Source organism: Taudactylus pleione, unplaced genomic scaffold, assembly GCF_031769625.1.
Source record: "Taudactylus pleione unplaced genomic scaffold, aTauple2 ptg000025l, whole genome shotgun sequence".
In the NCBI taxonomy this organism is placed as follows: domain Eukaryota; kingdom Metazoa; phylum Chordata; class Amphibia; order Anura; family Myobatrachidae; genus Taudactylus; species Taudactylus pleione.
Genome location: NW_028284427.1, coordinates 10,831,295 through 10,857,947, shown reverse-complemented (window position 1 = coordinate 10,857,947; position 26,653 = coordinate 10,831,295). Strand labels below are relative to the sequence as shown.

At 48.2% G+C, this 26,653-nt stretch overlaps 1 protein-coding gene across 2 annotated transcripts in view; it reads right to left on the bottom strand.

The window, feature by feature from the left end:
* STING1 (stimulator of interferon response cGAMP interactor 1) overlaps nt 1–26,653 on the bottom strand; it is a 106,455-nt gene that overhangs the window by 39,059 nt on the left and 40,743 nt on the right. The window contains exon 7 of one of the 2 annotated variants that reach the window (XM_088451206.1): nt 15,471–15,577. In XM_088451206.1, coding sequence (XP_088307332.1) covers nt 15,477–15,577 — 101 coding nt within the window. In that variant the 3' untranslated portion in view covers nt 15,471–15,476. Of the gene's footprint in view, nt 1–15,120; nt 15,578–26,653 lie in introns of those variants that run through there. The other variant, XM_088451198.1, reaches the window with a different exon arrangement.

The window sequence follows — 26,653 nt, the reverse complement described above, 5'->3', positions numbered from 1 at the left end:
CTTCTGTATTTAAGTACCTGCTTTTTTTACTTAAACACAGAAGCACAGATGGGTCTCACTGACCCGTTCCTGCTTCTGTGTTTGTTTGTTTTTTAAACATCCAGGGCCGCCATTAGGGGGGGACTGTCGGGACTGGAGTCCCGGGCCCGGACACTTAGCTGAAAGGGGGGGGCCTGCTCCTATACCTGTGGTTTTCTAAAAAAATGTATGGAGCGCAGCAGCAATGCTGCTGCTGGCTCCAGTAGATAAGAGTGAGCCGGCGGGCACCTACCACCTGATCACCTGGCCACCCGTGGCTCGCAGCTGTCAGTGACAGCCTGAGCCGAAGCTTCCTCCCTGTGTGCTCCAGTCCCGACCAGAGTCGTGCACGTGACTTTGTGACGTCACACGTATGTGCGGCATACTTGCCGACATCTCGGCAGGGGAATCCGGGAGGGAGCTGGCAGGTCCGTCCAGCAGGGAGGATGGGGGCGGGTCAAAGAGGCGGAGCGGGGGCGTGCCGACGCGATCGCGTCATAGAGGCCCCGCCCCCACTTTGTAATGCCAATATTACTGACATTATAAGGCAGGGGGCGGGGCTACGATGACGCGATTCGCGCTGAATCGCGTCATCACACCCCCACACCGCCCACTTTTGCGGCTGGCGCGGGGGTTAGCGGGGAGCCGGCATCTATTCCGGGGGACATACCTAGTCTTGCGGGGTGTCGGGAGCGGCACCCGATTTTCGGGAGGCTCCCGACAGTCCTGGGAGAGTAGGCAAGTATGACATGCGGATGATGTCAGATAGGCGGAGACTGGAGGAGTTTGTAGAGAGGAGCCGCCGGGACAACCGCACCGACATAGAAAAAAAAAAGTATGTTTGCACACAGTGCATATATGGCTTCATAATTTATGGGGGTGGTCACTGTTGGGTGCTATAATAAATATAAAGGATGGGGACCTGTTTCAATCAGTGAAGGATGAGGAAAGTCATTGTCAGTGCCTGTCACCCCCTCGCTGATTGTAGCAGGTCCCCATCCCTTATATTTATTATTACACCCATCAGCTAGTGTCCTGTTTATTATATATCAGTGTGCCACTAATATATAATCAACAGGTCACTGACTGATGGGATTAATAATAAATATAAGGGATGTGGACCTGCTACAATAAGTGAATGGGTTGGCGGGGGTGTTTGGGGGGTGCTTCCACAAATATCAGTCATAAAAAATGTATGTGTGTGTGTGAGTGAAGTCAATGTTGGGGCACGGGCTCCCCTTCCTCAAATCTTGCGGAAATGTTGACTAATAAAGCACAGCTTCACCCTGTTACAGTCTCATAGTGCCGCCTTTACGCCTTCTTTATAATGGGGATGCTGTTCTCCTGCAGGGTCCAGTGGAGTGCCAGATTCATTGTCTGCTACTATATATCTATTATTTACATAGAATATTTGACCATGCACATCGGTCCCTGTTCCTGTGGAGCTTACACTCTATGGCCCTCATTCAGACCCACTCGCGAACGGCTGTCCGCTCGCAAGTGGGTCGATGGTCTGCACTGCGCATGCGCACGACGGAGGGAGCTCCGTCGTGCGCATGCATGAGACGCGATGAGCGAAGGACTTTCCTTCGCTCGGAGTGTCTCATCAAAGGGGGCGTGCTGTCGATGTTGACTGACAGCACGCCCCCTTTGGCGGGCGTGCCGGGGGCGTGCCTGCCAGACGGAGGCGTTCCCAAGGGAACGCCTACCGTCTGAAGCCGGCCCCACTGACATCACTAGTGATGTCAGTGGGAGTGATTTTGGCTCTGATAGAGCCAAAATCACTCCTGGCCTTGCGGTTGAAAAACTCAACCGCAGGCTTTTGTTCGCAGTTTCGATGGTCGCGATGGTCAAGACCATCGCGACCATCATCCTGCACGCTCGTATATGCTGTGGGTGGTGACCCACAGCTATACGAGCGTCCAGGAGGACGCTCCATATTAATGGAGGTGGACCCTGATTCAGAGCGGTCAGAGCGTCCGGCTCTGAATCAGGGCCTATATTCCTTACTATATTTACGCACATACATTTATTTTTTGTCAAGATCTAATTAACCTACTAGTATATTTTTTATTTGTGGGAGGAAACCGGAGTACCCAGAGAACAAGCACTGGGAGAACATACAAACTCCACACAGTTAGTGTCGTGGTGGTAATCGAATTCAAGACTTCAGTGTAGTGAGGCAGTAATGCTAACCATTACACCATCCACGCTGCATGGGTGGTGCAATATGTATCTAATTTGGGGGGAGCCATGATGTGTTTTGTTACCTGTCCATATCGTGTTGATTATTTTCATTTAAATACCCCCTCTATGTGCTAAAGAAAACTCGAAGGGACAGCAATAGCAATAACTACTATTCCTGCAAGTTAGATCCTGGCAACATTGGAAGAATCTTTCACATTTGTGAAAGACTCTTCTGGGGGAATTTGATACTGCAAATGTAACATACCCCTACATGTTGGCCACACTTCCAATTCAGTACAGGGAATGGGGGACGCCGAAACATACCCTTTCTCCAGGCACCATGGCACCTAGCTACACCTCTGCTAGGACCCGCCGTGGCTCTAACAGACCATGTCCGCCCGACAACGACTGCACATGTATGAGGGAGGGGAGGGAAGGTAGGTGGACACATAAGGGGGCTGGCTGGACACGTAAGGGGGCTGGCTGGACAAACAAGGGGCCTGGCTTGACACACAGATAAGGGTCCTTGCTGGACACACAGAAGGGGGTCTGGCTGGACACATAAGGGGGGCAGGCAAGACAAATAAGGGGGGCAGGCTAGACACATAAGGGGGGCTGGCCGGACGCACATAAGAGAGGCTGACCAGACACACATAAGGGGGGCTGGTTGGACAGACAAGGGGGGGCTGGCAAGACACAGGACAGGCTTGATATTTTTTTGCCCACATTTTTTTGGTAGCAATAAGGTAGTGGGGGAAGAGGAGGGGGGCCATGCTGATATTGTCAGTCCTGGGCCCCACAATTTCTACTTCAGGGTCCATAGGGTATCCACAGGATACCTTGGTGTATAGGTGTGACGTCAGTTGCAGGGCACCAAAGAGTTAAGCTTTCAGCCTCCCAGGATGCACTAGGTCCCCCTCCTATACCCCGCCCCCGGGCCAAGGCACCTCAGTTTAGTTTGGTGCCCGGCCGGCGTCGGGTGCACCTGTCGGAGTGGGGGCTAGAAGAGCCCCTGAAGCTTTCTTCAGTGCAGCTGTGGCTGCACATCTGGATGTACAGCATGGACAGTCAGTCCTGACGTCCATGCTGTCTTCCCTACACCCCCGCCGGTACCAGAACGCCGGTACCGATCCGGGGATGCTGGTGAGCATCTGGGGTCACAGCTAGCGGTGACCCCAGATGTTCTGGACCATGGCCGGATCCAAGGGGGACAAAGGTAAGCAGCGGGGTCCCGCGGTGGGTCCCCGCTGGTCACATGGTCCTAAGTCCCCAGGCAGGGGGCTCCCTGGGGACTGGCTGCAGCGTGGAGCCAGGTACTGAACCTGCGCTTTCCACTACCCCCTGGGACAGCGGACCGCAGCAGAGCGGTAGCGCTGCGGCGTCCCAGGGGTTAAATGCATGCCAGGGGAGCGCGCCTTCCCTGTCTCACAGCCGGCGCCTCCCCCGCTGCACACAGCCCTCTCTGCACTGTGCTGACTGGTCCTGTGTCAGCGCTCCTCCCCCAGGCCAGCTTCTCTCTGCTCCTCGGCGGCCATCTTCTCTGCAACGCATGGTGAATGCTGCTGGAAGTCTGGAAGGAAGCATCGTGGTCTGGGTCCCCCCGCATACCTCTCCTCCGCTGTGGCTCAGGTCTGTGTATGCAGCGCTGTGTCCTACCAGGCCCTGTGTCTGTGTAGTTGAGTGATCAGCGCTGTTAGTGCAGGAATTGTTATTTATCTGCATTGTATGTGACTGTGCTAGCGCTGCCTGTAACTTTTCTTCTCTAAACTGTCAGCTTTATTACTGTCCCTGTTCTTTCTGCTAAAGCCCTTGCGGTGCGGTGCTGCAGGGTGGTCTCTCGCCTATTTAATACTTAATTGGTGAGAGAGGTCACATACGTGGTGCCATCATGTCTGAAAGTGATTTTCCCCTCCGGCTACAGTGTACCACGTGTAAAGTACCGTTAGCGGAGGGGGAGGGTAGCGCGGAGGGCCTTTGCCGGCAGTGTTTGTCCATGGCGCGGCCTATTACGGTTACAGCACCGGTACAGGAGCCGCCCTGGGCTTGTTTCGCTCAGGCGTTAACAGCTTTAGTGGGCCAGTTAGCTCCGCAGCCCGCGTTTACTCTGATGGGTTGGTCCCAGCAGTCTGTGGTGTCGTCACCCATGCAGGGGTTCCCACGACAATTGGTGGTACCCCACAGTCTCCCTATTTCCCCGCTCCCGGGTTCTCAGGAGCCAGCGTGGGTTAACTCCCTGACGAGTTCTGTACAGCACTTGTCGGATGTGTTGCAAGGGGAGTCTGTGATGCGGCCTCATAAAAGGCCGGTGGCGTCTCTGTCCGCTCCTTATGAGGATGACGAGGGGACGTCTGATGATGGGGAGATTCTGGATCCTTACGATTAGGAACCTCTCCATACTAAGGACGCTGATGCTAAGTCCAAAGTATATATTCCTGGACTTATTCGGGCGGTCCGCACAGCCTTGGTGATTGAGGACGAAGTTCCCCCAGCAGCTAAATCTACGTATGCCTTTTTCAAAGATGTGAAGGGCGATGCCACAGTCTTTCCTCTTTCGGGTCAGTTGGTGGACCATTTAGAGGAGGCGTGGAAACAACCTGGCAAAAGATACCAGCCGCAGAGACGCCTGGCGGTGGCTTATCCGTTCGCGGATAATTATTTTGCTAAGTGGGAATCCCCTCCACAGGTGGATTCTCACGTGACCCGTCTTGTCCGTAGTGCCACATTGCCGATGCCATCCATGTCCTCCCTTAAGGATGCTACGGACCGCAAGGTAGAAATCTGCCTGAAGTCCGCTTATTCCCTTGCAGGGGGGGCAGCACGGCCGGCTATGGCCATTTGCTGGGTTGCCAGAGCGATGGAGCGCTGGGCGGATTCATTAGAGGCTTCTTTTGAATCCGACTGTCCGGCCGAACAGGCGGAGTTGATTGGCAATCTCCGTGATTCGGCCACCTACATCAACGAGGCGGCTCTAGACATTAGTACTCTGGTGTCTAGAATTTCTTCAGCAGCGGTAGCTGCTCGTCGCACCTTGTGGCTGCGATCCTGGAAGGCGGACGCAGATTCCAAGAAAGGTCTGGAAGCGTTGCCGTTTACCGGAGAAGTTCTCTTCGGTCCGGATCTGGATAAGATTGTGGCCACGCTGGCGGCAGCCAAATCTGCTTGTCTCCCGTCGGCCGCTGCTCCTTCTGGTTCTGGACCATCGTCCTTTCGGTCATCTAGGGCCCAGGGCAGGCCCAAACCACAGTCGTTTCCTCGACAGGCTGGCCCTAAGAAATCGGTCAAGCCCCGGAAACAGGCATGGAGTACCAGACGTCCGGCCCCCAAGCCAGATGACAAGCCTGCGGCCTGACGGTCCGGGTCTCCCCTTGGGGGATCCCAGGGTGGGAGGCCGCCTGCTGCAGTTCTCCCGGTGTTGGTCGTTCACTACGACAGACACTTGGGTTCTGGAGGTGGTCTCCCACGGGTACGCCCTCTCCTTCCGGCACAGACCCCCGGCTCGATTCTTCACCACGGGTCTACCATCAGACCGGAACAAGGCTACGGAGCTGCGGAAGGTATTGCACACTATGCTCCAGGCTGGAGTTATAGTGCCTGTTCCATTCTCCCAGAGGGGCAAGGGTTTCTATTCAAATCTATTTTTGGTACAGAAACCCAATGGGTCATATCGTCCGATTCTCAACCTCAAAGCACTCAACAAGTCTTTGCGGGTCCCGAAGTTTCGGATGGAGACCCTACGGTCCATCATTCTGGCGCTGGAACCTGGGGACTACATGGTGTCATTGGACATACAGGACGCTTACCTGCATGTCCCTATTCTTTTGCGCCATCAAGAGTTCCTTCGGTTTGCAGTCCGCAGCGACCACTTCCAGTTTCGGGCATTACCTTTTGGCCTGGCGACAGCACCACGTGTTTTCACCAAGGTGATGGCGGTCATGGCGGCTTCTCTGCGGCTGCAAGGAGTCCGCATGTTGCCGTACTTGGATGACCTGTTATTGGTGGCAGGATCTCCAGAGCTCCTGTTACACCACTTGGACCTGACCATTGCACTGCTGCAACGGCACGGCTGGCTAATCAACTGGCAGAAGTCCACTCTAATCCCGTCTCGGAGGATTCTGCATCTTGGAGCCTTATTGGACTCGGGACAGCAAAGGATCTTCGTGACGGAGGACAAGATCTCTGCTTTACAGTCAAGGGTGCGCAGTTGTCTGCACAGCCGCCGGGTGTCCTTACACTCGGCGATGAGGTTACTGGGCTCCATGGTGTCGGTGTTCGACATGGTGGAATACGCCCAGTTTCACTCCAGACCTCTGCAGCACCTGATCCTGTCCAAGTGGAACGGGCTGCCTCAGTCTCTGAAGTTCCAGACGATTGTGCTCACCCCGGAGGTTCGCCTGTCCCTTGCGTGGTGGTTAAAGACGACCCACCTCAACAAGGGACGTCCGTTCTGGGTTCCAAATTGGGTCCTGTTGACAACGGACGCCAGTCTTCGGGGCTGGGGAGCAGTTTCGGGTCCACACTTGTTCCAGGGCAGGTGGACGCCGACAGAAGCGGAGCTTCCAATAAATATCTTGGAACTCCGTGCGGTCTTCAATGCTCTCCTGCAGGCACAGTGGTTTCTCCAGGGTCACCCGGTGCAGGTCCAGTCGGACAATGCTACCACCGTGGCCTACATAAACAGGCAAGGAGGAACTCGCAGTTGGGCGGCTCTCGTAGAGGTCTCTCGGATCCTGGTTTGGGCGGAGCGCAATCTTCCGGCCATATCAGCGGTCTTCATCCCGGGAGTGCTAAATTGGGAGGCGGACTTTCTAAGTCGCCAGGACGTTCATCCAGGGGAATGGTCCCTGCACCCGGACGTTTTTCAACTACTGGTGGACAGGTGGGGTCTTCCAGAAATCGACCTCATGGCGTCCCGGCACAACAACAAGTTGCCGGTGTACGGGTCTCGCACAAGAGACGAAGGGGCGTCTCTGGTGGATGCTCTGTCCGTTCGGTGGACGTTCAGGTTCGCATACCTGTTCCCTCCGGTCTCCCTTCTTCCACGGGTAATCCGGAAATTCAAACAGGAAGGAGGGACGCTCCTGTTGATAGCTCCCGCGTGGCCCAGATGGCACTGGTTCTCAGACCTTCAGGGTCTGTCCGTGGACAGTCCTCTGCGGTTGCCGCTACGACCGGACCTTCTGTCTCAGGGTCCTTGTCTTCACCCGGACCTGACTCGGCTGTCTTTGACGGCGTGGCTGTTGAGACGGCCATGCTGAGGTCCCGGGGGTTTTCCAGCTCTGTGGTGCGTACCATGTTACGAGCTCGGAAACCGTCTTCCGCGAGGATATACCATCGCGTGTGGCATACGTTCTTCCAGTGGTGTCGACCGAGAGGTTATGCACCGCGGGAGTTTCGTCTGTCTCAGATTCTCGCCTTCCTGCAAGCGGGACTAGATCATGGGCTTCGCCTTGCTTCTTTGAAGGTACAGGTTTCGGCCCTATCTGTCTGGTTTCACCGTAGGATTGCTACAATCCCGGATGTGCGCACCTTTATGCAAGGTGTTCTCCGTATTCAGCCGCCCTTTGTTCCACCTGTGGCGCCTTGGGATTTGGCTGTGGTCCTGAGGGCTCTCCAGGGACCGCCGTTTGAACCACTGGGCTCAGTGGATCTTAAATGGCTAACAGCTGACTGTTTTCCTTCTGGCCATTGCTTCGGCCAGACGTGTTTCTGAGTTAGGGGCTCTTTCTTGTAGACCCCCTTTCTTGGTTTTTCATGGGAACAGGGCAGTGCTCCGCACTCAGCCCGAGTTTCTTCCCAAAGTTGTTTCCCAGTTTCATGTTAACGAGGAAATAGTTGTTCCGGCCTTTAACTCACTGGGTCTTTCCGTGGGTGAGGCCTCTTTGGATGTTGTGCGGGCCTTAAGGACTTATGTTGACCGCACTTCTTCGTTTAGGAAGTCGGACGCTTTGTTTGTCCTCTATGGCTTCTGTAAAAAGGGTTGGCCTGCTTCAAAGCAAACTTTGGCAGCCTGGATCCGTATGGCTATTTCTGAAGCTTATCTTCATGAAGGCCTGCCGGTTCCTCCTTCTCTGAAGGCTCATTCCACTAGGTCTGTGGGTCCTTCGTGGGCAGCTCGACGTGGTGCCTCGGCAGTTCAGATCTGCAAGGCTGCTACGTGGTCCTCTGTCCATACCTTCGTGAGGTATTACAGGTTTGACACCTTCGCCTCTCAGGATGCTTCCTTCGGGCGGCGGATTCTCCTTTCTGCACAGGAGCGTCCCCACCCTTAAAGGATACTGCTTTGGGACATCCCCAAGGTATCCTGTGGATACCCTATGGACCCTGAAGTAGAAAATATGAGATATGGTAAGAACTTACCCTTGTTATCTCTATTTCTACGAAGTCCATAGGGTTCCACAGGACTCCCGCCCTGTCGCACCTGTGCTGCAGATGGGCTTTGCTCTGGTCACCGGTTTTCCGTCTCCCTCTGGTGAGAATGTGATTCTTGTATGTGTCCAGATCTTTGTTCTCTCTCTTCCTTCTCCTCCTCCGGCCTATGGCTTGGTAACTAACTGAGGTGCCTTGGCCCGGGGGCGGGGTATAGGAGGGGGACCTAGTGCATCCTGGGAGGCTGAAAGCTTAACTCTTTGGTGCCCTGCGACTGACGTCACACCTATACCCCAAGGTATCCTGTGGAACCCTATGGACTTCGTAGAAATAGAGATAACAAGGGTAAGTTCTTACCATATCTCATATTTTCTGATGGCAGCCCTGCCTGCATCTGTGTGCTGCTACCTCACCAGGGTCCAAACGCCTACACCACCGCCGCCTGCACTGCTGCCGCACCACCGCCGCCGCTAACGCCCGGTACTCTCCTCGGTTCCCGGCCACAGCTAACGCTTGCTAGCCCTACCCCCTCTCCCCCACATCCCTGCCGCAGCAAACGCCGGCTTCCTTCCCCCCGGACCTGGCCCCCGCTAATGCCCGCAAAAGGCAGCCATCTTGCTGCACCCAAGTGAAGCCACAGTGACTACACCTGCTGAGGGCTCCTACTGCGGCTGCGCAAGGAATTTAAACTTTCTTTCTGTATAATGGCAGATTTGTGAGGTAATAGTTTTAAAATCTGTAACTTTCTCAATTTCCTGAACCCCAAAAGGCCCTATTCTGGAACAATAGCTACCTAATAAAACAAACCACAAGTCTAAATTCGCCCTCTACCCTGAGTCATGCCTTCCGAAAAATCCCCCATAGAGAACAGCAGAAAAGTGGTCGTAATTGAGAATGTCAGAAAAAAGTGACAGTTGGAGCCTTAGATTACTCCCAAATCCTCATTTTGTATGTTTAGCACCGAGCTACAGTTCTACCCGTCCGTGCCAAATTTCAGCTCGGTACTTTCAATAGCTTTTGAGGTGTAGCCCCTTAAACACCCTGCCCCCCTTCGGAATTCTCTATGGAGATTTCCGTTTTTTTTCTATTCAGCCTTAATATAAGGGCACAACCGTGCCCTTATAATATTACAGTGGTTTAATAAAAAGCATTATAAAATATTGCAATATTATTCTGCAACAATGCTAAAAATGCTGGTACATCCTATATCAAGAATTTCATTATATTTCCTTGAACAGTCCTCATTTATTTTTGTGCTAAGTTAATGTTTCATTATCCTGATGAAATGCCTCTGTATACTCGGTATCCAGGACTGAAACGTTTTCGTTCAGTCTGAATGGTTATAAAGCAGGTTTAATAGCTAAATAAAAAATAACAAATAGTCTGTAAACTTTTCAAGCAAATGGGTATCTTAAGCATCAGCTGCTTTATTCAGAATGTGCCTTTCAGTGTTCCCATCATCTTGCGGGAAGACAAATGACTCATGTTCAAATTAAATGGATTTTTCTATCAATCGGTACATACAGTATCTTGGTGAAAGACACTTATTATAAATTTCCCATAAAACATCAAACAAAAAATGGTGTTATGCATCACAGGAAGTACAGGTTTTTTCTGATAAATACCTCTTTGTCTACTTCTGATAATAGCTGTATAAAGTAAAAGTGTTTCGGCTTGGACAAACAAACAACAACGTGCAACTGTTGGCTGTGATAAATGAATGTGGGAGAGCTTTTAAGTGGCTCTGTTCCCGACAAACTGAACAGATAGTTGACAACATATAAATATTTTGTTTTGTTTCACAGTAACTGTTAAAAACAGTTAATAGTTTTCAAGTTTATCTCCACCCCCAGAGCCAATTCTGCATATCGAAACAAGCCAACTTTACATAACAAATGTGACAAAAGCACTGGGGAAGTTGTGGATGGTAGCTATGTTTGTCCCAGGTTTCTAGCTTTTGTCTGGTAGAAATCAGGGTAGTAAACACCCTTGATTGACAAACCACCTGTGAGAGGCGAATAAAGGTGTATCAGTTTTACCAGTCAGTCTCTCTGCTTGGGGGAGCATGCTGCTGGCTTGCTGAGAGACACCATTACTACTGAAAGTGCTGGTTCTTGCCCTTTTTGGACAGTCCCTCTAGATGTGGTCACCCTGGTCACAGGAGTTGCAGGTAATTTTCCAGGGCAGTCTTGTCTCATATCTCAACACTCAGCAATTCTTGCAGGCTGAGATCTTGCAGTTTCTCTACATGTGGTCTGGCCCACCACAGTTCCTGGCTGGTCAGCATAGTGGATGAATCCTGCGGATCATCCCAGGGAAAAGCTTTGTGGCAGGTGTTGCAGACCATCCATGTTCCTTAGCCTGACAATGACAGCACACTAGCCTGTCCAGAACCGGCCATCCAGGATCTTGTAGAGGTCCCTGACCACTGTGCAGAATCGGCTCAGGAAGGTAGCGATGTCCTTGCCAGGTGTGTGTGAGTTCCGCATTGAAACCGTCACCCACCTCTCCTCCCTGTGAATAGGGCAATTGCCCAAAAGTGAGAGAATGGGGTTTCAGGCCTCTTTGAGGCCTATTTTATCAAAAATAAAAAAAATATTGATTTCACCAAAAATGTCTGTTTTTGGAGGATTGCTACATTTTTTGTATCAGGTCTGAAAAGCTTAGTTGTTTAGAGCTTGGTTCTGTAACACCATGATAACCACACATATACAGTAGCTGCGCTCGGTCTGAACCTGAAAGTAAAGTGATTGCTTAAACGATCACTTTACTGTTTAGCCTTCACTGGGACGAGCTCTTTCGGAGCCCATGTTCGGTGTGTCGGCAAAGATAAAGTGTCCCAAAAGTAAATTTCAAATTGCAGTTAATAAGCGGTTATGAAGACTGTTATTTTTCAGGGCATGCCCGCAATATTTGTTAGATAGGCCCTCTGGGAGACAACCAGGACACGTTCCCATCATGCCCTACGGGCATAGAAAGCTGTCTCTCTAAAGGTCTTAACTGTTATGTATAATGTACTCACTTATGAGGATAAAAGTTTACCAAGAACCCTATCGTATGGTATATACATTTATCCTAATTGTTAATTTATTCATAAGACTCTGAATATACATAAACTTTTCTTTTTACATTTTTTTTTTCTTACTTGCCCTTTTATTTGCTTTTTAGTCTTGCATTATTTAAGTACTAAAAGGTCTTTTTGAGTTTAACTTAACTGGTGGCCCTTGTGTAGCTGTCTCCTTACCTCAAGTGGAGAAACCCTTGTGCAAAGAATGGTTTGATGTGTTGTTAAAGTTCTGTCATCTTAGCAGCAGCATTGTGCAGTACTCTACTCATAATGAGCATTCAGGGGCTATCCCTACATTTGGAGTAAAGGTACCAGTATGACTTGGCTACATTAACCATTCAAGTGAAAGACAACATTTTTGATTGTGTTCTACTTTCAAGTAATCATAATGAAAATACTGTCTTGTTATGCATCCTCAATGTGGATATTTTTTGCAAAGCGGAAGAGATGGGTTCTCCATTTAATTTATTTCTATATTCATACCTCTCCCAGAGCAATGTATGTAACTACAAGGTAACCACACTGGCATTGTAACCTTATCCCAGCTGTGATAACTGTACAGCTCTGAGTGCTGGCATTATGATATTGCACTTACAGTTTGTGGTTTCAGGCTTCACTGCTTTCTCCTGCCACCTGCTATTTATTATATAATGGGCCTAAGTGTCCATCTTGCACAAGCTCTGCCTTCTCACAGCTGTCACTGACTGCCTGATGCACACACACAGCCTCTCTCCACAGCAAATGAGCCCTTTCCATACACCACAGAGGAGAAAGTCATAAACCACCCACAAATACCCCCTCTACAGCTTCAGTTGAAAATATGGGAAGAGAGAGATGGGAGGAACTGAGTAAGAAAGAAAGAGATGGGAGGGAGTAAGAGAGAGCCAAGAAGAAGAGAAAAAGAGATTGGTGGAAAAGAGAGAGATGGAAGGAAGAGGGACAGAGATGTGAGGATAATGGAGAGAGAAACATGAGAGGAGGAGGAGAGAGTGATGGCAGAAGGAGGGAGACAAATGGGAGAAAGAGAGGGAGAGAGTTGGGAGGAATAAGGGTAGAGAGATTGGAGAAAGATGGGGAGAAATAGATTGGAGGAAGAAAGAGAGATGCGAGAGGGAAGGAACATGTAGAGAGATTGGAAGAAGAGGAATGGAAGTAGGAGGGGGAGACATGTGAGGGTGAGGGAGACAGGGCAGAGAAAGAAATATTCTGAAAACCCCTACGGCCAATGCGTTACCCTGTGTGTATGTACAAATGTGCTGCTGTGTATGGGGGATGTAGTTTATAGACCGGCGGACTAAATGCCAGCGGTCTATGGACCTGATTCAGACCCGGTTGCTAAGTTGTGCTCGCTCGCTCTGAGCGATTTTTGCCCATCTGTGCATGTGTAAAATTCGCATAGCGCATGCGCAAGCCAGTCTTTGCAATCTTTTTTTGTTTGCTCGCTAGCCACTATCAGGTCGCTACTTTGAGTGACAGATATTGCCGTTTGTGGGTTATAATAGGGGAAGGTGCTTGTAAACGAGGGAGTGGTGTTGCGGACGCAGGCATATCAGGCCGCAAAAACACCGTTTAAAGGGTGTGCATAATTAGCAAAGTAGCGTCATTGTACACGTCACCTGCATGTATTTCAGCTAGCACTGATCGCTGTGCTTGCGGCTGGTTAAGGCAACCTCAAGGGCTGCGAGCAGCTCTGATGGCTCTCGATGGTCCCAATTAATCCTACATTTCCCGGAGATGACGTGTGTTGCGAGTGACAAGGGGGCGTCTGTATGGTTTAGGATTAGGCACCCCCCAGGAAGGGTTAGGCTGGGGGGTTGGTTAGGAGCCACTGGGGGGAGGTTAGGGTTAGGGTCCCCCCTGGGAGGGTTAGGTTTAGGGTGCGGGGGGGAGAGGGTTAGGTTTAGGCACCCCTGGGGGGGACTTAGGGTTAGGCACCACCCCGGGAGTTTTAGGGTTAGGCACCCCTAAGGGAGGGTTAGGGTACTTGCATGCACCATCGGGATTCTCCTCTGTCTGGCATCCAACATGAGCATTTCATCCCAGCGGCTATTGAGCTGCCGGGATTTCATACCCAACCAGTGTACGGGACCTTTGGTATCAACACTGGCAACGGAAAACTATCGGTGTTCCTGGGTGGAGATTGGGGGGTGGCCTGAAGAGAACGGAAAAAATGTTGCTGGATTGTTCAGAACCACTGGCGGTGTTGCACCATGCATGGGCACTGAAAGTTGGTGTCTCAGGGCTTGCAAATTCCAGCGCATGCTAGTACACAAGGGGGAGGCTGAAACTAGCATTTGCATATTATCACCGCCACTGCACAAATACGCAGCCATGGCGGCAATTACATGCACCTTTGAATCTGATAGACGTAATACTGCAGAATGTTATCCAACCACACTGTTTTCTGGGATCCCACAAAGTTCATTATTATTTACAATAAGACATTGAATGTAATTTTTATTGTGGGTTCCCTGGATTTATGTTTTGATGACTAAACAGGTTTTCCCTCCCTAGGTGACACTGTATGATATATTCATATTTTCATATAGATGTGTAATGTCTAAGGTCTAATGTCAGTATTCTCTTGCCCTAAACAATCGGAATAATCAAGCTTATCCAGTATTACTCAATGGGCTAAAGAGACGGGTTCTTTGATATTTTTACTTTACAATTTCTGACATCTGTAATATACTCTATCCTAATTTAGAACTGTGTTATATTTTACAGTATATCACATTATATCCGTGCATTGTGAATTTGGATACGTTGTTTACAATCTATAAACAGAATTTGGGGATAACCTTATTTATTACGTTTGAAATCTTCTGTGTTATTTTGTCAGTTAAATAGCCAGTGTATATTTAATTCGCCATATGAGAAACAACAGAGGTTTTTTTCTCTACAGAATTGACCTGGTGCAGTTCGCACCCTTATATAATCAGGTGTATTGTGTGCATCAATCTCCCGTTTATTTGGTAATCTAACTCGACTATTTATTGTCAATAAGAATATATATATTTTGTTAGTCAATGTGGTGTAGTGTATATCAATCACCCCCCTTTTTTATATACAAAATTAAAAGTTAAGTTTTAATTCTTTCATAAATCAATTTGATTTACCAACAGAGTGCCCCCAACAAAGAGTCTTCTTTTCTCCATTTATCCTATTTTGTATCTTTCTGACTCAGGGGAGCACCACCAACTCGTGATTTTCTCTTTTTCCACAATGTGTGTAATATTAAGCTACTAGTTGGTTTCTAATTAACAATACGGCCTTGTTTTATACAAGGACTTACTATTACTGTTGTTATTACTATTATTGTTCTATCTGATTTTTTCCTGTGCGGGCTCCAAATAGTGTGGTTCTCTTTAAGCAAAAAATCCCACAAAGTTCGCCAGTTGGATGATGATTACATTGACAAAACGTTTTATTGAATAAAGTTGAGGATCAGCAACATAATGAGACATCTTTTTGATCCTACCAACAGTAACCTAAATAACTGAATTTCCCCAGAGAGATGGCAGGTGGACAACAAAATCGGAAAGTTGAGACAATGGTTGCATAGAGATGGGCAGATTGTTTGTTATATATCTGTCTACTCACTTGAGAAGACACCCGTCATCAAGTTCTCCATGCAACATGCATTCGTTTGATTTAACTAACAACTGATATACATTAACAGTTAAATCCCAAAGAGCATTTGTACTAAAATAAATAAAAAAAATAGACAATATAAATCAGGAGGAAAAATAACTAATGTCGTCTACAAGGCAATCTTATAAGACCTTGGTTAAAAAATACTATCATAATAATAGCAAATAGCTATAAATACCATTCTTTATTCAACTGAATGCAGATTATATTCCTGAGACCGTTGTTGCTTTAAATGCTTCAATATTTCCTGAGATAGCAAGTGCTCATCATGATGGTCAGACTGATCTGCAAGAAACAATGCATGGGAACGTCGTGATTGCAATAGTTATGAAGTTTCTAAATACAAACACAAGAGCAAACTGTGGGTGATATAAACTCAGCACCATTAGCCTACCCTCCAACTATGACCCCTCCCATCAGGTACAAAATGTTCTGCTCCTGGATTTCCCAATTAATTTATTATTGCAGTCACCTGTGTTGAACTAGTTAACTGATGAGAAAGGTGTTTCAACACAGGTGTCTGCAATCATAAATTAAGAGGAAAGTCCATGAGCAGAGCATTTTGCACCTAATGGAATGGGTCATGTTGGAGGGTCTCAATTAGTTTATATTAAGAGCACTGAAGGGGCAGAAGGAGATCTGGTCATGATGCCATGCAATATGCAGCATAAGTATGTTCAGACATATGATCCCTTCCACCAGATACGCAATGCTCTGCTCCTGGTCTTCCCAACGAATGTATGATTGCTGTCACCTGAGTTGAACTAGGTAATTGATGAGAAGGGTGTTTCAACACAGGTGGCTGTAATCATAAATTAAGAGTTAAGTCCAGGAGCAGAGCATATTGCACCTGATGGAAGCGTCATGTTGAAGTGTCTGGAAATGTGAATCCATAGAAGTGAAATAATAATTTATTGTTTAAACCATGCAGAGGTTTAAATGCAGGTTAGCTGTCAGGGACTTCCCCAAAGCATGGTCTTCAGCTGCTTTAGGTTTGTGTGTAGTTTTTTGCACGTTATTGAGGGAAAGAAAAATCCCCCCAGCCCTATGGCAAACAGCAACACCTAGTTTAACAGGTTTCACTTTTAACTTATGCGAGGCATAATACATTTTTCAATCATGACTTAAAAGTTTTAAGTCATGATTGAAAAATGTATCATGCCTTGCAATATAGAAAAACACCTGTGTAGCATAAATGGTTTAAATAAACTTGAAATTGTATTAACGTATGGCTCTTATTCCTGTGTGAACAAAGATACTCCCATTTCTAAGAACTTTCTGATCCATAATGCATTGTTTAGTAGATTTATTTTAGTTTTCTGGCCAGTGCAGGATTGCAGTAGCATCTCAGTGTGTTAGCTGTTTAGAGAGGATGTGTCACACCTATACCTACTCTCACTGAATGGATGGGAGGCTCCGGAGAAATCATGGTCATGTGTTGAGCTAGGTAATTGATGAGAAGGATGTTTCAACACAGGTGGCTGCAATTATAAATTAGGTGGGAAGTCCATGAGCAGAGCGTTTCGTACCTGGTGGAATGGGTCATGTTGGAGGGTCTGCCCCCCGCACTGCTGCACGCTTATTTATTATTATTATTACCAGTTATTTATATAGCACACACATATTCCGCAGCGCTTTACAGAGAATATTTGGCCATTCACATCAGTCCCTGCCCCAGTGGAGCTTACAATCTATATTCCCTATAGCATGCACACACACACTAGGGTTAATTTTGTGTTGGGAGCCAATTAACCTACCAGTATATTTTTGGAGCGTGGGAGGAAACCGGAGTACCTGGAGGAAACCCACGCAAGCACATTGAAAATATACAAATTCGGCACAGGTAGGGCCGTGGTGGGAATCTAACCCATGACGTCAGTGCTGTGAGGCAGTAATGCTAAACATTACCCCGAACACAAGCGAGTTGCGTCATTGTAGCTCCGCCCCCGCTGTACAATACATGTGATCTCGGCACTGTATAATGGACAGCAGGCACACAATTAAGTGATTACCCCATCATGCCCCTCGCACTGCCCACCTATCCAGCTGCCACGCCCCCCTGCTGTGCACACCTGTCAGGGAAGAGCTTAAATATATTAATGACAGCTTCAAAGATCACTTGCATCATTTATTCTGACATATAAAATCTAATTTAAAAATCAAAAAATGTTTGCTTTAATTTGTGGTAATTTATCTACATTATTTAGTTATAGGGATGTGCGCCGGACCATTTTTGCCGGATTTGGATTTGGATTTGGTTCTAATTCGTCGTCCGGCTTTGGATTTGGATTTGCCAAACTGCGGTGACAGGCTTTGGATTTGGATTTGGATTTTTTTACAAAAATTTACAAAAAAAGCTAAAATCACATAAATTGGTCTTTTTTTTCTTCCTAGAGTATTATTAACCTCAATAACATTAATTTCCAGTCAATTTAGACCATATCACAGCTTATAATATTGTTTTCAACATTATTGGCCAAAGGTTGCAGTGAGCTGACTGGTTACTAAGCGACAAAGCAGCGGCACAACGACACAGACACCACAGTATAAAGCACATCTATGACACATTGCCACACAGCAGTGGCAGAAATGAAAAGTAGTGCACCCACCCAGTGGGGTACGGCCAGCAGAGTCACAGTACTTGTTTACAAAGTGGGCTACGGCCCTAGGAGTCACAGTGCACAATCTTATTCGCATTACACCGCACATATGGCCTGATTCACATTACACCATAAAGTAGTGTCTCTTATTTATGTTACGACACACAGTAGTGCCCCTTTTACACAATGCCCGCAGTAGTGACCCTTTTACACAATGCCCACAGTAGCGGTGTCCCTTACACAATGTCCCCCAGCAGTGGTGCCCCCTATGCAGTCCCCTTAGTAGTAGGGTCCACTATGCAGTGCCCCCAGTAGAATGCCCCCCAGTAGTATGCCCCCCATTAGCAGGCCCCCCCAGTAGTATGCCCCCCATTAGCATGCCACCCAGTAGTATGCCCCCCATTAGCAGGCCCCCCCAGTAGTATGCCCCCCATTAGCATGCCACCCACTAGTATGGCCCCCCCAGTAGTATGGCCCCCCCAGTAGTATGGCCCCCCCAGTAGCAGGCCCCCCCCAGTAGCAGCCCCCCCAGTAGTAGCCCCCCCTGTAGTATGGCCCCCCCTGTAGTATGGCCCCCCCTGTAGTAGGCTGCCCCAGTAGCAGGCCCCCCCCAGTAGCAGTAAGCCCCCCCAGTAGTATGGCCCCCCCCAGTAGCAGGCCCCTCAGTAGTATGGCCCCCCCAGTAGCAGGCCCCTCTGTAGTATGGCCCCCCCAGTAGTATAGCCCCCCCCAGTAGCAGACCCCCCCAGTAGTGCAGACCCCCCCAGTAGTATGGCCCCCCTGCACCCCCAGTAGCAGACCCCCCCCCAGTAGCGCCCCCGGCCCTTGCACAAATAAAAAAAAAAAAAAAAAAAAACTTACCTGTATCCCCGCTCCCGCGCCGTCCGCTCTGTCACACGCTGAGGAGGGAGCCGGAAGACGGAGCTCATGTGTGAGCTCCAGCCGGCTCCCTCCGTGCAGCAGCCAATGAGAGTCTGTGTGACTCTCATTGGCTGCTGTAACAAACACACAGCTGCCGCTGGCGGCTGTGTGTCTGTGTCTGTGTAGGGCGGAGCGCTATCACTGCGCTCTGCCCTACACGCGAGGAGACCTGATGTCGGATTCTCTAGTGAGAATCCGACATCAGGCGGCCGCCGTTCAGCCCCGAACGGGGATCCGAGTCAGGCGGTGAACACCCGAACAGGGTTCGGGTGGACTCGGATCCCCAATGTTCGGAGCGGTTCGGATTCCACAGAGTCCGAACCGCTCACTCTATTTAGTTATTACTACATTATTGTTATTTGGCTGAATAAACTTCTGTAGCCTATACCAAATTCTGGGGTAAATTTACTAAATGGCGGTTGAAAGCCCTGCACATCCCTGGAGGTTTTGACCTCCAAACTACTAAATTTACTAGTCAGCGGTTTTGATGTGGCTTTGGAAACCCCCATCGACATCCATTGGGTTACAAATGGACAAACCGCTAGTGGTCTTGTGAAAATCCTTGAAAAAGAACACCATCGTAAAACTTACGTAAAACGCCATAAAATTGCTGAATCTTTCTAGCAAATCAGAAGGTGAAGAATCACAAAGCACTTATAATGAGGGTATTGAAAAAGGAGACAGACATGTACAATTTTGTTATGCAATATTATTTTTTAATTATATTAAAGGATGAATAATAATTTATGCCCACATCACAAACTAATAAATGTTGCTACTGTCGTAAAATAATTTCTAACACTAATTTTGCCCTCTAATATATTAATAAAATAGTATTACCCCGTATAATGATGAGTGATGTGCGGTGAGGTAAATGGCTGGGGATCTGGCTAGTATCAGAGCCAGATTGACAGATACATATATGAACCAGAGGGTTCATGCGGGCATTATACAAAGGTGGAAATTTGTGTTTTGATCAGGGATGTGCGGAAAAGGCAGACAGGGGAGGCAGTGCCTCACCTGCCATACACTTTTTACTCCAGAGTTTTGACTATAAAAAGTATTAGAATAATACAAAGAAGATATTAATAATATTTTCTTTTAATTCTTTTTATAATTTTTATAGTCAAAACTCTGGAGTATACCTACGTATGACAGGAAAGGCTCTGCCTCACCTCACCGTACATCCAGGGCCGCCATCAGGGGGGGACCGCCGGGCCTCGAGTCCCGGGCCCGGAAGAAGGGGAGAGAGAGGGGGGGCCCGGTGGGTAGCAGCGCCGCTGCAGTAGCAGCAAGTGACAGCAGGGAGGAATATACAAGCAGGGTGGCCGCAAGCCAGCCTGAGATCGCAGAACGGCAGCCAATCAGGAGCGGCCGTAGCTGTGATTGGCTCTGCAAACGTCGGCTTCCTATTCTCTCTCTGCTATCCTGGCTGCCGCTGCAGCATAGATGCCACCTGCCGGGCCCCCCTCTCTCTCCATACTTAAGCAGCAGGGCGGATTCTACCTGGCTGGCTGCACCAGCGCAGCCAGCTGAACGCACCGCTGAGCTTGACATGCTACCCTCCCTAGTTCAGCCACTCTTCCCTGTCCACCCACCTGTTCCTGTGCTCTATGCCTCCCCCCCTTGCCTTCTCTGCACTGCCCCCTTTCCTGTTACAGCCTTTTCAGCCCTGTACCTCCCCCCATAGTTCAGCCAGTCTTCCCTGTCCACCCCCTCCAGTACAGCCAGCCTTCCCTGTCCACCCCCCCAGTACAGCCAGCCTTCCCTGTCCACCCCCCCAGTACAGCCAGCCTTCCCTGCCCAGTCCCCCCCCAGTCCAGTCAGCCTTCTCTACCTTGTGCCTCCCCCCTAGTTCAGCCAGCCTTTCTTGTCCCCCCTAGTCCCGCCAGCATTCCATGCCTTGTTCCTCTCCCTTGTCCAGCCAGCCCTTCCCTGCCCTGTGCCGTAGACTTCTACACTTACCCTTCCTTCTAGCTTTGTATGTGGATCCGACCTTTTTAGTGTATTTTTATGTGGGTGTGATATACACATATATATATATATATATATATATATATATATATATAGTCCAAATAGGTCCACACTCTCGTCTTCAATAATAAATTGCTGGGGTGACAGACCCATATGGGATCACAATAATCCTCTTCATGCAAAAGTAGAAAAAAAGGGGGGGGTAGCACTCACCAGTCTTCTTAAAAACATTTCTTTATTACATCTCAGTAAAAATTTTACAGCATATCAAAATCCGACGTTTCGGTCCTGTGCATGGACCTTTGTCAAGGTTAAAAATCAAGTGAAGTACAGCACATATAAACCCATGTAGTTAATCAAAGAACTCCTCCCCCAATCATTCAAAATATTTCACCTGTTGAAAACAGCAGATAACTTTAACCAAATAATCAAAACAGCTAAATGAAATGCCAATATAAATAAGCAACATGTTTTCCTGACGACGGGGCTTGATAGCCCAGAAACGTTGAAAAAGTAAAATCTTCTTTGTTCAGCATACTGCAGTGCCGTTTTGTGTTCTGCCGTTTAGGCAGTACAGTTGGTATATACCTGATTTCTCTAAGGGCACGCAGTTAAGTGTTTAGGTTATGGGGAGTGCCGAACCTATTTGTCTGTGTATATATATATATACATATATATTAGAATCAATGTTGATTTCCATATATATATATATAATTATATATATACTGTATAATATATATATGATGTGTGTGTGAGTTTTACAGCAGGTGTTGAACTGGTTTACGTACCAATTGATGCCGCCACCCCCCGCCGTCCACTCTGCTCCATCCATCCCGGGGGGGGAAGGGGGCCCTGCCTATTTTGCCAGTATCGGGCCCCAGGATTTCTGATGGCAGCCCTGCGTACATCACTGATAATGATTGCCCTAATTATAAGTGTATTGTGGTTTCTCCCCTTCTGATTGGCCAGATATGCTTTTTTTCTTGTGGTTTTTATTAGTTACTGTTCTTAATATGTAAAGAAAATCGGGACGGCAATGTATTTAGTGGCATCTTCTAATCTTCTAAACGGCGATGTGATTAAATTATAAATTAATTAATAAATAAAGGACTTTCAAAACTGCCAAAAAATAAAATAATTATACACTGGAGGTTTTGCAAAACCTTTGCTTAGTAATTTCACACCTTTGAGTCTGTTCGTCAGTGCACTTATTTCAAGGGGTTCTGATGAATTACAGTATCGAAGGAGCATTGAATAATAATGTGGAATAGCCTTTACTCTTAACCATTTGGCCTCTAAAAGTAGTATTACAGTATGTAGCTGATAACTCTCTGTAACTTCTGTGAAATCCAGGAAGATACTTGGGTAGTGTACAGAGAAAATAAAACAATGTAATTCCCAGTTATAAAGAACTATAATTGGGCAGTGACAGGACGGGGACATAAGGTTCTAAGCAACAGGAAGGGCAGGAAAACAGATTGCTGATTTCAGTTTCACATTGGGCAGTGACATGATGGGAAGAGATGACGTTAAACAACAGAAAGGACAGGGGCAGGGCTGCTGATAACATGGCAACAAGGAAACAGTTTAGTCACATGGTATGCCCTGTGACAGCGAGGCAATACATTTCTAATGCAATGATGTGACTGTCCGTATTAGCCCTCAGACACCTTGCAAAGTATCCAACAAAATAAATGTGCCATGAAACATGAGCTTATGTGACAGATATGTTAGATTGTCTACTGTACTGTATATGGAACCGAACAAATGTTTTTCTTTGTCTTTTTAAACGAAATGGTTTTTTTTTGGTATAGCGAACCCTTAAAAAAGTATTATTAAAAAAACCCAATCATTTTATCAGCTAGAAAAGACAACGTACAGTGCATAAACCTAGAAGCACCACAGCCAGTTGGTACGGGGCACATAACGTTATGTTTTTCACTGCAGCAAATATGGGCAAATCCAGGGGTGTAACTAGGTATTTGAAGGCCCTAACAGCAAAAGTTTGTGAGAGCCCCATGTACCACCCAATGGTGAAAAATGTATATAACACCTGTAACTTTAACAAGATAGACGGGCCCCCTCAGCTCTTGGCCCCATAGCAGCTGCACCCCTCTCACCTATGGTAGTTATGCCCATGGGCAAATCCCAAATAACAATATTTCCTGTGAATGTGTCCTCCTACCTACAACAGTGCAGCTGCCTGCTTGTTTAAACAACAAGTCTTGCACAGATTCCAAGAGGTTCATGCCACTAAATCCCAAACATTACACTATCTCATACTTCCTGCTATGATTGCTAACAATTAAAATCAGTTGGACACGCAGTATATAGAGCTTAGGCCCTCATTCAGAGCCGTACGCTCTGAGCAGAGCGCACGCTCTGAATGAGGGCCGCCCTCCATAAAAATGGAGCGTCCTCCTGGACGCTCGTATAGCTGTGGGTCACCACCCACAGCCTATACGAGCGTGCAGTTTGATGGCCACGATGGTCGTGACCATCGCGACCATCGCCACTGCGAGCCGGAGCCTGCGGTTGAGGTTTTCAACCGCAAGGCCCGGAGTGATTTTGGCTCTATCAGAGCCAAAATCACTCCCACTGACAGCACTAGTGATGTCAGTGGGCCGGCTTCTGACGGTAGGCGTTCCCTTGGGAACGCCCCCGACAGGGAGGCACGCCCCCGGCATGCCCACCAAAGGGGGCGTGCTGTCAATCAACATCGACAGCACGCCCCCTTTGATCAGACACAACGAGCAAAGGAAAGTCCTTCGCTCGTCGCGTCTGGCGCATGCGCACGACGGAGCTCCCTCCGTCGTGCGCATGCTCAGTGCAGACCATCGACCCACTTGCGAGCGGAAAGCCGCTCGCGAGTGGGTCTGAATCAGGCCCTTAGTTTATTACACACCTTGATAATGCTTTTTATCCAAAAATAATCATACAAAGGGGTTGATTCTGAGTCCGACAAATCTGTAAAAACTAACGTATCTCTTGTTCACACATACATCTGAATGGCAAAACATGGTGTGCACAGGCACCGAATGATTTGTTCGAAGTCGCAAGTAGGTGCGTGCGTGGTGCATCTTGTGCAAACGGAGACTAAAGTGAAGTAGACGTTTCTGGGGGGCGACAAGAGTGGCTGTTTCTGATAGGCGTGTATCTAAACTAGGGGTGAGCAGGTTCGGATTTCTGAAATCCGAACCCCCCCGATCCGAGGCCGATCCGAGTCAGGCTCGACTTTTCCCGCCTGACTCGGATCTGAAATCGAGGCAAAACGTCATCAACCCGCCTTCTGGGTCTTGCGGGTTTTGGATTCTATATAAGGTACCCGCGTCGGCGCCATTTTCTCACTCGGCTGTGGACAGTGAAGAGGGAGGGTGGGAGTTAGGGCTGGCTGTGTAGTGTAGTGTAGTGTAGTGCAGTGTAGTGTTGTGCTGTGCTGTGCTGCGCTGTGCTGCTGTTGTCCATAGGGGCTGTGTCCACTCCTCCAAAGTCCATAGGGGCTGGCTGTGTTGTACTGTGCTGCTGTTGTCCATAGGGGCTGTGTCCACTCCTCCAAAGTCCATAGGGGCTGGCTGGACTGTGTTGTGCAGTCAGTTGTCCATAGGGGCTGTGTCCACTCCAAAGTCCTGTGTAGTGTCCCAGTCCTAAAGGGGTGCTGTAGTGTTGTCCAGGGGGTGCTCTGTCCATTAGGGGTGCTCCCCCCAAGTGCAAAAAAATAAATATTTTTTCTGTGTTTGTGAATTGTGTGCGCAGTAGCCGCACGTGCATCAACAAAGTAGCGCCAAGCGTGCGCCTGTGTCATAAGTAAAGGGCCGGCTGGCTTGACCGTTAAATGGTGCTGTAACCCCCAAAGTGCACTCCAAACAAAATAAAAAAATATTTTCTGTGTTTGTGAATTGTGTGCACTGTGGCTGCACGTGCATCAACAAAGGAGCAGCGCCAAGCGTGCGCCTGTGTCCCATAAGTAAAAGGCCAGCTTGCTTGTCCGTTAAAGGGTGCTGTAACCCCCAAAGTACACTCCAAACAAAAAAATATATATTTTCTGTGTTTGTGAGTTGTGTGAGTAGTAGCCGCACGTGCATCAACAAAGTAGTGCCAAGCGTGCGCCTGTGTCATAGGTAAAGGGCCGGCTGGCTTGACCGTTAAAGGGTGCTGTAACCCCCAAAGTGCACTCCAAACAAAATAAAAAAATATTTTCTGTGTTTGTGAATTGTGCGCGCAGTAGCCACACGTGCATCAGCAAAGTAGCGCCAAGCGTGCGCCTGTGTCCCATAAGTAAAGGGCCGGCTGGCTTGACCGTTAAAGGGTGCTATAACCCCCAAAGGGCACTCCAAACAAAATAAAAAAATATTTTCTGTGTTTGTGAATTGTGTGCACTGTGGCTGCACGTGCATCAACAAAGGAGCAGCGCCAAGCGTGCGTCTGTCTGTTAAAGGGTGGTGTAACCCCCAAAGTGCGCTCCACAAAGAATACAAAATTTGTCTTTTTTTTTTTCTGTCTTTGTGAATTGTGTGGGCTGTAGCTGCACGTGCATCAACAAAGGAGCAGCGCCAAGAGTGCGCCTGTGTCCCATAAGTAAAGAGCCGGCTGGCTCATTTCTTAAAGGGTGGTGTAACCCACAAAGTGCACTAGTCTCCAACAAAAATAAAAAATTATTTTCTGTGTTTGTGTGCGCCTTAGCCGCACATATATATCAATATAACATAAATGGAGGACCAAACTTTCTCCGATATAAATAAAATAGGGAAAGATCAAGAACCACTTCCTCCTAGTGCTGAAGCTGCTGCCACTAGTCATGATATAGACGATAACATGCCATCAACGTCGTCTGCCAAGGCCGATGGCCAATGTCATAGTAGAGGGCACATACAATCCCAAATGACAAAGTTCAGGAAAATGACCTTGAAAAAAACATTTAAATCATCTGAAGAGAAACGTAAACTTGCCAATATGCCATTTACGACACGGAGTGGCAAGGAACGGCTAAGGTCTTTCCCTATGTTCATGACTAGTGGTTCAGCTTCACATGACGATGGATGCCCTCCTCCCGCTAAAAAAATCAAACGAGTTAAGCTGGCAAAAGCACAGCGAAGAACTGTGCGTTCTAAGAAGATATCACAAATCCCCAAGGAGAGTCCAAGTGTGGTGGCGGTTGCGATGCCTGACCTTCCCAGCACTGGATGGGAAGAGGTGGCTCTTTCCACCATTTGCACGCCCCCTGCAAATGCTGAAAGGAGCACCCACAGTCCACTTGCTGATATGCAAATTGAAGATGTCACTGTTGAAGTACAACAGCATAAGGATACTGGTGTAGCTGGCACTGAGGAGGAAGTTGGCGAGGAGGATTCTGATGGTGATGTGGTTTGTTTAAATCAGGCTCCGGGGGAGACAGTTGTTGTCCGTGGGATGAAAAAGCCCATCACGGTCATGCCTGGGCAGAAGACCAAACATTCCACTTCTTTGGTCTGGCAATATTTCTATCCAAATCCGGACAACAACTGTCTTGCTATATGTACCATATGTAAAGGTGAAATAAGTAGGGGTAGGGACGTTAACCACCTAGGAACATCCTCCCTTATACGGCACCCGCAGCGCGTTCATAAAAAGTTACTGTCAAGTTCAGAAACTTTGGCTAAGACCGTAAGCAGTCCAGGGACACCTAAATCCCGTTGTCCTGTTGTATCCAAGTGCCTGCAAACCACACCGTCAACTCCCTCCTTGTCAATTTCCTCCTTAGTCAGGATCTTGCCTCTGTAGAGCCAGTTTGTGCAGGGACAGATTAATTGCCAGCTTGTTTTGTGGGGGCCCAAACGAACCAATCATTTCAGCCACAGTTGTGTGGCAGACCCTGGCACTGAAATGATTG